This window comes from Leptodactylus fuscus, chromosome 8 (genome assembly GCF_031893055.1).
Source record: "Leptodactylus fuscus isolate aLepFus1 chromosome 8, aLepFus1.hap2, whole genome shotgun sequence".
Taxonomy (NCBI): Eukaryota; Metazoa; Chordata; class Amphibia; order Anura; family Leptodactylidae; genus Leptodactylus; species Leptodactylus fuscus.
In genome coordinates, this window is record NC_134272.1 from 26387727 (window position 1) to 26398740 (window position 11014).

General features: G+C 43.4%; 1 protein-coding gene across 1 annotated transcript; it reads right to left on the bottom strand.

Moving 5' to 3' along the window:
* Positions 1-517: 517 nt before the first annotated feature.
* Positions 518-10063, bottom strand: RPE (ribulose-5-phosphate-3-epimerase). Its single transcript, XM_075285572.1, has 6 exons — positions 9911-10063; positions 5962-6041; positions 3054-3193; positions 2471-2605; positions 2252-2338; positions 518-982 (listed from the first exon to the last, which is right to left on the bottom strand). Exons 1-6 carry the CDS (start codon positions 10030-10032, stop codon positions 860-862), a joined length of 687 nt encoding a protein of 228 aa, XP_075141673.1. The 5' UTR covers positions 10033-10063; the 3' UTR covers positions 518-859.
* Between the last annotated feature and the right edge of the window lie 951 nt (positions 10064-11014).

The window sequence follows — 11014 nt, forward strand, 5'->3', positions numbered from 1 at the left end:
ATAAAGCTCACAGTGTACGTGCGCAGTTCCAGGAGCACCAGGATGAGTTTACCGTACTCTCTTGGCCAGCAAATTCCCCAGACTTGAACCCAATCGAGAATCTGTGGGACCACCTCGATCAGGTTGTTCGCACCATGGATGCTCAACCGCATAACCTAGCGCAGCTGGCCACGGCACTGGAGTCGGCATGGCTCAACATCCGCTCTCTTCCTGCACATCTCGCAGCAGTCCGCTCTGCCAAAGGGGGTTATTCTGGATTTTGGCAGGTGGTCACATTAATGTGACTGGATTGGGTATATGTCAAAAGAAAAGTAAAAAAAAAAACCTCAAAAATATCCTGGAATTTGCAGCACAATATAAATGGCATAGCAATGGTTCCTGGAATTATCTGCACAACCCTCCTCTGTGAAGTCAGTACGCGAGTTACAGTTGAGTGATATTTTTTCTATTTCTTTAAAACATCATGTACAGTACAGAACACTTTTTATGGTAAAAAAAAAGGAGAAAGCCAAGGTGAAGCGGTCTTATGTAACTAAACATGGAAATGCATCTTCTATATGCTGAAAACCCCGAGCCTAGCATACCTCAATATCTCAATTTGCTTACAGGCTTAGTTCCACATTAGCTTTCAATAGGAAATCTCCAAAACAACACAAATCTCTCTTGTGGACGTCTTGTGAGACAAACCATGATGTGTATGAAAGGGAAAAGAAACAACCATTCTTCACTGGAAAATAGAATTGCTTCAGGGGGCCAGAAGAGCGCCCCCTAGTCTATGCCCCAGGCCTGCTTTCTGTATCTGGAAAGGCTTCTTAGTAGTCTGGTTGGGATCGGCGTTTGCTTCCAGCTTTTACTTGTTTCACCGATCCAATGAGCGCTTCTGAGCGGCTTCGCAGCAGGCATTGCGGAGGAGATTGATCACCGAGCGGGGGTCATCACTCTTCATAATGGCACTTCCCGACACAATCATATTAGCTCCGGCCTGTCACATTATACATTAAGAAAACTTGTGAGACAATATAACACTTCTATCTAGTATATACTTCTATATACTAGATATAGAAGCAATTTCACAAAGTGGAAAATCCACTGGTTGTATGAGCAACACAATCCGAAAGCACTTTGATGTTTTAGGTTTAATGCGTATGGCAGGAAGAGCTCGGGATGTGTATATCTTCAGCATATCCATAGAAAAAGTGTCCATTAGCAATGGACAGCAGGTTGGACATTACCAAAACCATAGGCCTCTTTATTCTTATCCAATGGCACATCCACAGGCTTTGGGATGATCAGGGACCAGACGTTCCTCAGGGGACTCATCCCTAACCAATGCCTGGTTCGTCATCATACCGCTTGCATTAGTCAGCAGCGTATTTCCCTGTATACACAGGGCAATGCACTAGTGACATGCTAGCATCCTCTTTTTGGTAGTGATGCAGCCATTGCAGTTATATCTACCTCTGCATCCAGCCGCCGATGTTTCACTTCTGTCCAAGTAAAACACAGATTGATTTTACCTTGCAGATAACTACAGGCTGGGTAGTTTTGCTGTCACCACACAGCCTCTTACCATAACCATTGATGTTTCACTTACTTAGACCCTATTCACATGTGCGTTCCAGTTTCCGTTCAGAGAGTCCTCTTGAGTATCCCCCGAACAGAAACTTATACGCATTAAAATACAGTAAAGGAAACCGCGGACCCCATAGACTATAATGGGGTCCATGTGGTTTACAGACTAAACATGCGGAGAGAAAAGTGCTGCTTGCACCGTATGTTTTGTGCGGAAACCACACGGACCCCATTATAGTCTATAAGAAAGTCGCAGAAATGCATTTTTTTTCTTCAAATCCACCCCATTCTGAATTTTTTTCCAGCTTCCCGGTATATTATACAGAATAATTAATGGTGGCATCATGAAGAAAAATTTGTCCCGCAAAGATTAAGACCTCATATGGCTCTGGGAGCGGAGAAATAAAAAAGTTATGGGGTTTAGAAGGAGGGGAGTCAAAAACGAAAATCAAAAAATGCCATCGGCGGGAAGGGGTTAAATCTTTTAGTACATCGGTGGTTCTGTAGTCATGTGTGCCATTAACACCTGGATCTGTAACAGTGCGAACAAATCCAAAGACAATTACCCGAATGTGCGGCATACGATAATTATATAGGTGACTGCCTGCGGGTTACTATAAGATACAGCTGATTTCTACATTACACAATACCAAAGAATTGCACATAAAATAATGCTGACCTCTGCACAACGGTGAATGTTGTCTGGTCCGACACCCCCATCCACTTCAATGTCCAGTGATGGAAACTGCGATCGTAGCCATTGCACCTACAAGTGTGGAATTAAATATTACACATAGAACAGCTAGAAAAAACATTACAACAGCATTGCAGGTTGGTCATGTTTGTAGTTATGGGAAATCTGTATGACATGTCATGGGCAGACATTATAATCACTTACCTTTGGCATCATATCTTCCATGAACTTCTGGCCTCCAAAACCAGGTTCCACAGTCATAACCAAAGCCATATCAATTTGATTTGCCCATGGTGCAAGATATTCCACTGTGGTGTTTGGTTTGATACCCAGGCCCACCTATACAAAGGAGAAGGACATTTAGGACCAAATATGCACTTCAGTCTCTTACATTACCACTCACGTGTCTTCCCCCCCCCCCAAAAAAAAAACAACTAACTAGTGGGTCTTCATAAAATTCCTTCAGTGCAGTATTCGATGATATCAGTTACAGCTGTGAAGGAACCTAAGTGGTTATCTAAACCCAAAGAATGTCCAGAACTACAGTATGAAGACTGAACATATGGGATATAAGTAAAGATGAGCGAGTACTATTCCTGTTTTGAATAACACACTCCCATAGGAATGAATGGGAGCGGCCAGTGCACAGGGGGTTAAGCGGTAGGACACCGGACCCGGCTGCGTCCATTCATTCCTATGGGAGAGTGCTATTCAAAACGGCCGTTTTGAATAGTACTCGCTCATCTCTAGTTATAAGCACAAACCTACAAGTCCCGGCAATACTTACCTTCATGCCACTTTCTCGGATCTCTTTAATCAAGGCTCCGGGGTTATCTGTGGCTTCCAGATGGAACGTGTACTGGTTGGCACCCGCAGCTGCCATGGGTTTAACCCATTGCTCCGGCTTAGCGACCATCATGTGCATGTCTGTAACGGGGGAAAAAAGAAGAAAAAGGAGACAAATTAGGCTTTCCTATATGCTCTAGTAAAGGATCTAAAGATGTCATGAGTTTATGTTCTGAAATTGAATGAATATAAATTATATAAAGATTGAGAGTCTTCAGTAGTTGATAGCTTTTTAATGGCTAACATAAATGATGACAGATTGCAAGCTTTCAAGACTACTAGGTCTCTTCATCAGGCATGGTGTAACACAATATCTGAAGGCAAGCATATTTATACACAATGTCATATCATGCCTGATGAAGAGACCTAGTAGTCTCGAAAGCTTGCAATCTGCCATCATTTTTGTTAGCCATTAAAAGGTATCAACTACTGACTAACACAAAGATCAGGACTTCGTTATGTAAAACTACAATATCCCTTTAGTCCAGGGTTTGCCAAACTTTTTGCAAAGAGGGCCACATTTCGTTACGTGAACATGTGTGGGGGTCGACCATTCTTTTAACCATACGTCCTCACAGAGGTACGGTATTATATACGACTAGAAGGCAGACATGGCGCTGAATTCAGGTCCTCATTAATAGTTAAAAAAAAACATGTCAGGCTGCATGGTTGGCCCCTATACTTTTTTACGTAACCAAATCTGGCACTCTCGGCAAAAAGTTTGGACACCCCTGGTCTACCTCGATAAATTTGTACACAGTTTTCAACTGTAACTCTGTAGTGGCGGGTTATATGTATAATATTGAATGGGTTGGAACCCTACCTGGAGTGACGTGTATCCTCTTACATAATAGAAGTAGTAACTAGCTGACTGTAAAGTTTCAGGATACTGCAGCCAGCTAAAAATTCAACCAATCATTTCAGCCGCCAGAAGTCGTATATGAGGGACACAGCCCCATGCACTGCATACAGTTTCCTGTCCGTAAAATGTAGCGGTGGTGCCTGGAACTGCTTCTGGCCGTATACCTGGTATATGACTTCTGGCAGTTAAAATAGTGTATCAATTATTGGTCTGGGTCCTGGACCAAGACAACGCTTTCAGCCGCCCAAAGAAGACACGGTGAAGACCTTGTTGCAGAAGAAGATGGAGGCGGCGCTGGAGAGTTCTCTGGCAGCACTGGGGATGCCCCCAGTGCTGTTTGAGCGCTGGGTACCGCCCCCAGTGCTGTGAGAGAGCTCATTTACATACTGAGAAAAACCATGATTGGAGGTGAACGGCGGCGTGGAGGAGAAAAGGAAAGGTAGGAGACGAATAACCTTTCTTAAGGCTATTCCGACATGTTAGGGAGAAAAAAATGTGTTTAACCCCTTAAGGACACAGCCCAAAAGTACGTTAAGGACCAGGCCTGTTTTTTCAAAATTGACATGTGTCACTTTAAATGGCAATAACTTTGAGACGCTTTAACTTACACAAGTGATTTTGAGAATGTTTTCTCGTAACACATTATACTTCATGTTAGTGGTAAACACTAATCAATATTTTTGTATTTACTTATAAAAAAAATAGGAAATTTGATGGAAATTTGGAAAAAATTGCAATTTTCAAAATGTGAAATTCTCTGCTTTTCAGGCAGATAACCATACCACCCAAATACATGAATAAATATTATCTCCCATATCTCTGCTTTATATCGGCATCATCTTTTGATTGTATTTTAATTTATTTTGAACGTTACAAGGTTTACAAGTGTAACAGCGATTTTCCAGATTTACAAGAAATGTAACTGTTTGTTTTGTTTGTTTTACACACTTTATTTATTTTTTTTTTTTTTAAACTTTTTTACATTTGTGCTGTAAGCACACTAGAACCAGTGATCAGAGAAGATCACTGGTTCTATACTAACTATAGACTTGCAATACACGTGTATTGCAGTCTATAGAGGAAGCTAGCTATGCAGATGCATAGACTAGCTCCCACTCGTCCTGGCATCCAAGGGGTTAACCCTCCCCCCATCGGAGCTCGCTCCGATGGGGGGAGGGATTAAGGAGCAGCGTGTAGCTGTAAATTACAGCTCACACAGACTCCTGCTGCGGGCACCATGCTTTATAGCCCTGCCAAACCCCTAGGGTGCCATGATCACTATGGATCATGGCACCTTAAGGGTTAAACAGCGGGGGTCGGTGCAATCACCGTCCCTGCTGCTACAGGGGAAGCCTGGCTGTCAGATACAGCCGGCCTCCCGTGGAGATCGCACGGGCTCTGCTTCTGAGCCCGTGCAATCTCAATCACGTACAGGTACGTGGGAATGCGGGAACTAACCACATTCCCTGACGTACAGGTTCGTGATTTAGCGTTAAGGGGTTAAAAGATAGGATCCCTTTAATGCATGCCAATGAGCATCAGGTAACATAACATTACTTAGACCGACCTCCCACCAAACAAGACACCAGGTTTCCATGGCCCATCTTCTTAATCAAAATGATTCTTAATTACAGATTGGAATCTCTGATACATTAAGACGTTCCGAGACAATGTCTCAGTGCAAAAACACAGAAACTAATAACACAGTTCTAGGCACAAATTCCAGAAATGAAGATCACCTTATGTGCAGTTTTATGAAAAGTGAATGCCTAGCCTAATCAGTGACCCAAAAATAAGAATCCACAGATGGCCACTTGTCTTGTTTGGTGTGACCTCAGTCCTACGGATGCTGTTCTAGTATTTCACGGCAGTTTTGTGGCTTTTCTCCGTGGCGGAATCTCTAAACAGAAATACACCATTATGTGGCCTGCCCAACAGATATCGGAGAAGTCACACCATCAATAACCATGATGATCCCAAACATTACCGAAAAATGGGTCACTCCCCAGCTGCTTTCGGAGGCATTCTACCACAGGATGTCCAAAAGTGATATTAGGAACAAAATGTCTGCAACAAAAAGAATAAAACAGAAATCAGACGCTGAAGACAAAGTGTAATGTGTGGCAAACTACAGTAGGAAATCTGAGCCGAGGCCTTCAGCTATTCCTTCTAAAATCCAGTCAGTAACAGGAACTGAAAAAAATTTAGTCCTAGCAGAAGGGATGAGGACTGTTCATTTTTAGGAAAAACCAAAAGCCTCAGCTTAGAAAAGACTAAATAAAGTAATCTAGTACTTATAAGGGGGTATTCACACGGAGGAAGTGGGTGCTGATTCTGGCGTGGACTCCGCATAGAACACGGAACCCATTGAAGTCAATGGGAGGCATTTTTTTCCAGTACTGATTCTGATGCAGAGTCCACGCCAGAACCAGCACCAACTGTCTCCGTGTGAATGGACCCTAATACAGTGTAATAGTCCGTGCTACACGCCTGCTTATAATACAGTCTAATAGTCCGCACTACACCGCTGCTTATAATACAGTGTAATAGTCCGTACTACACCGCTGCTTATAATACAGTGTAATAGTCCGTACTACACCGCTGCTTATAATACAGTATAATAGTCCGCACTACACCGCTGCTTATAATACAGTGTAATAGTCCGTACTACACCGCTGCTTATAATACAGTGTAATAGTCCGTACTACACCGCTGCTTATAATACAGTGTAATAGTCCGTACTACACCGCTGCTTATAATACAGTCTAATAGTCCGCACTACACCGCTGCTTATAATACAGTGTAATAGTCCGTACTACACCGCTGCTTATAATACAGTGTAATAGTCCGTACTACACCGCTGCTTATAATACAGTGTAATAGTCCGTACTACACCGCTGCTTATAATACAGTGTAATAGTCCGTACTACACCGCTGCTTATAATACAGTGTAATAGTCCGTACTACACCGCTGCTTATAATACAGTGTAATAGTCCGTACTACACCGCTGCTTATAATACAGTGTAATAGTCCGTACTACACCGCTGCTTATAATACAGTGTAATAGTCCGTACTACACCGCTGCTTATAATACAGTGTAATAGTCCGTACTACACCGCTGCTTATAATACAGTCTAATAGTCCGCACTACACCGCTGCTTATAATACAGTGTAATAGTCCGTACTACACCGCTGCTTATAATACAGTGTAATAGTCCGTACTACACCGCTGCTTATAATACAGTGTAATAGTCCGTACTACACCGCTGCTTATAATACAATAATAGTCCGTACTACACCGCTGCTTATAATACAGTGTAATAGTCCGTACTACACCGCTGCTTATAATACAGTGTAATAGTCCGTACTACACCGCTGCTTATAATACAGTGTAATAGTCCGTACTACACCGCTGCTTATAATACAGTGTAATAGTCCGTACTACACCGCTGCTTATAATACAGTGTAATAGTCCGTACTACACCGCTGCTTATAATACAGTGTAATAGTCCGTACTACACCGCTGCTTATAATACAGTGTAATAGTCCGTACTACACCGCTGCTTATAATACAGTGTAATAGTCCGTACTACACCGCTGCTTATAATACAGTGTAATAGTCCGTACTACACCGCTGCTTATAATACAGTGTAATAGTCCGTACTACACCGCTGCTTATAATACAGTGTAATAGTCCGTACTACACCGCTGCTTATAATACAGTGTAATAGTCCGCACTACACCGCTGCTTATAATACAGTGTAATAGTCCGCACTACACCGCTGCTTATAATACAGTGTAATAGTCCGTACTACACCGCTGCTTATAATACAGTGTAATAGTCCGTACTACACCGCTGCTTATAATACAGTGTAATAGTCCGTACTACACCGCTGCTTATAATACAGTGTAATAGTCCGTACTACACCGCTGCTTATAATACAGTGTAATAGTCCGTACTACACCGCTGCTTATAATACAGTGTAATAGTCCGTACTACACCGCTGCTTATAATACAGTGTAATAGTCCGTACTACACCGCTGCTTATAATACAGTGTAATAGTCCGTACTACACCGCTGCTTATAATACAGTGTAATAGTCCGTACTACACCGCTGCTTATAATACAGTGTAATAGTCCGTACTACACCGCTGCTTATAATACAGTGTAATAGTCCGTACTACACCGCTGCTTATAATACAGTGTAATAGTCCGTACTACACCGCTGCTTATAATACAGTATAATAGTCCGTACTACACCGCTGCTTATAATACAGTGTAATAGTCCGTACTACACCGCTGCTTATAATACAGTGTAATAGTCCGTACTACACCGCTGCTTATAATACAGTGTAATAGTCCGTACTACACCGCTGCTTATAATACAGTGTAATAGTCCGTACTACACTGCTGCTTATAATACAGTGTAATAGTCCGTACTACACCGCTGCTTATAATACAGTGTAATAGTCCGTACTACACCGCTGCTTATAATACAGTGTAATAGTCCGTACTACACCGCTGCTTATAATACAGTGTAATAGTCCGTACTACACCGCTGCTTATAATACAGTGTAATAGTCCGTACTACACCGCTGCTTATAATACAGTGTAATAGTCCGTACTACACCGCTGCTTATAATACAGTGTAATAGTCCGTACTACACCGCTGCTTATAATACAGTGTAATAGTCCGTACTACACCGCTGCTTATAATACAGTGTAATAGTCCGTACTACACCGCTGCTTATAATACAGTATAATAGTCCGTACTACACCGCTGCTTATAATACAGTATAGATAAATGTAACTTGCATTAATACAAGATGCAACAAACTTTTTACTGCATAAAGGTATGATAACTTTAGAAGGGAATTGTAAGCCCTCGCGGGCAGGACCCTCTACCCCACTGTGCCAGTCGGTCATTGTTAGTCTTATATCTACCTGTATATTCTGTGTATTGTATGTAACCCCCAAATGTAAAGCACCATGGAGTTAATGGTGCTATATAAATAAATAAATAAATAATAATAAAAAAGGGAATGGACCAGCTGCTATATCATATAATAAATGTTATAGAGCGCCACCTAGTGTATGACTACAGAGCTGCACCAATCCCTGCACATGGAAATAAGACCACATGGAGTCAGTCCTAGGCTAGAGTAAAATTTGATGAAATCAGAGACAAGCAGAGGACACATCCTGTTACTTAAGTGTCGCTCTTGGGGCCATGAGATGTCCCTTCCCAATATGAGGAGACCAGCTCTCTATATATGATGCACTATAATTGGGGGGGACTTGGGACAGATTTTGCACTGGGACTCTGGAGCTTCACATTATGCCTTTGGATGAAACATCTATGTAAACATTATTTGGGTAATTTTCCCCATGTTTTTTCAGCTGGCGATATCAGACTGATCTGTGCTGCAGCGCAAATGTGAACGCAGCCTTTACCGTTATGGTACCGTCATTTAATATGAACCTATGAGACAGATTCTGCAATGTATATATTAGTACGGCCTAAGGCTCTGTTCACATTAGTAGGAGAGGGTAGAGCAGCATATAGCGCCGTTCTTCTGGTTATGTACAGACACAAGGGCCGAACCTGATACCCCCCCTAAATTGGGCCTGGGGTCTCTCCTGTGACAAATCTGATGCTGATATTTAAACTTTTTTGCTCATAGAATAGGAAAATGAAAAACTTGACGGCCAAGTGACCAAAATTTCATGTCGGGGAGAGTGAACAGGTCACTGGTGCAAATCCATACAAATCCTGCGGGCAAGAAGGTGGATGTGGCCATTGGTCATGGTGGGGTCACACACAGGGGCTCAGGCTGGGGCTGAGGAGTGAGCCCACTGGTCCAATACTATAAGTACATGACTGATCTCCACACACACACACGCCCCTCCATGCAGAGTACACAGCCCCCTCACCCGTCCATGACATCCAGGTGCAGGTAGTCGGCCCCGCTTTGCAGCATGCGGTCACATTCCGCAGCCAGGCGGGACAGGTCACTGTTCAGAATGGACGGACCGATCTTGCAACCAGACGACATGATGAAAATGTGGCCACTACCGCAAGAGCAACCCCACGTGTCCCCGGAGAGCGCAGAGGATTGTGGGAGCTGTAGTCTCAGCGTCATGCGCGGTGCGGACACAACGTACGGCTGAGAACTACATTACCCGGCATGCAACGCTCAGGTGACGTCACATGAAGGGGTTACAGTTACCCTGCAGTGTACATTCATAAAGCTGTGGCTGCTGACTGGCAGAGAGTGAATGGGAGAACAGCTTATGAGGGTGTAATAAAGCCCTGTTACAGCATTATATTATATATATATTTTACATTACATTTTTTTGTTCCTAACACGTCGGAACAGCCTTAAAGGGATCCTATCACTCAGACACAATTTTTCTAGGTACCACATCGGAATAGCCTTAAGAAAGGCTATTCTTCTCCTACCTTTCGTCGTCTTCTCCGCACCACCATTCGACTGCAATCCCATTTTTTCTTGGTATGCAAATTAACTCTCTTGCAGCACTGAGGGCGGGCCTCAGCACTCAAACAGCACTGGGGGCAGCCCCAATGCTGCGAGAGAACTTCTAGGCCTTGGGCAGAGCAGACTGCGCATGCCCACAGGCCACGAGAAAATGGCCACTTACAATACTGTGCAAGCGGCCATTTTCTCATGGCCTGTGGGCATGCGCAGTCTGCCCGAGGCCTAGAAGTTACAAGCCACCGCCTTGCGAATGCGTTGAATTTTGACCCACCGCACGCTGGAAGAAGACACTGTGAAGAAGCCGTTGCTAAAGAAGATGGAGGCAGCGCTGGAGAGAGTTCTCTCACAGCATTGGGGACGCCCCCAGTGCTGTTTGAGCGCTGGGGCCCACCCCCAGTGCTGCGAGAAAACTCATTTGCATACCGATGAAAAACCGGGATTTCAAGCGAACAGCGGTGAGGATAAGACATCGAAAAATAGGAGAAGAAGAGCCTTTCCTAAGGCTATTCCTACGTGTTAGAGACAAAAAAATGAGTTT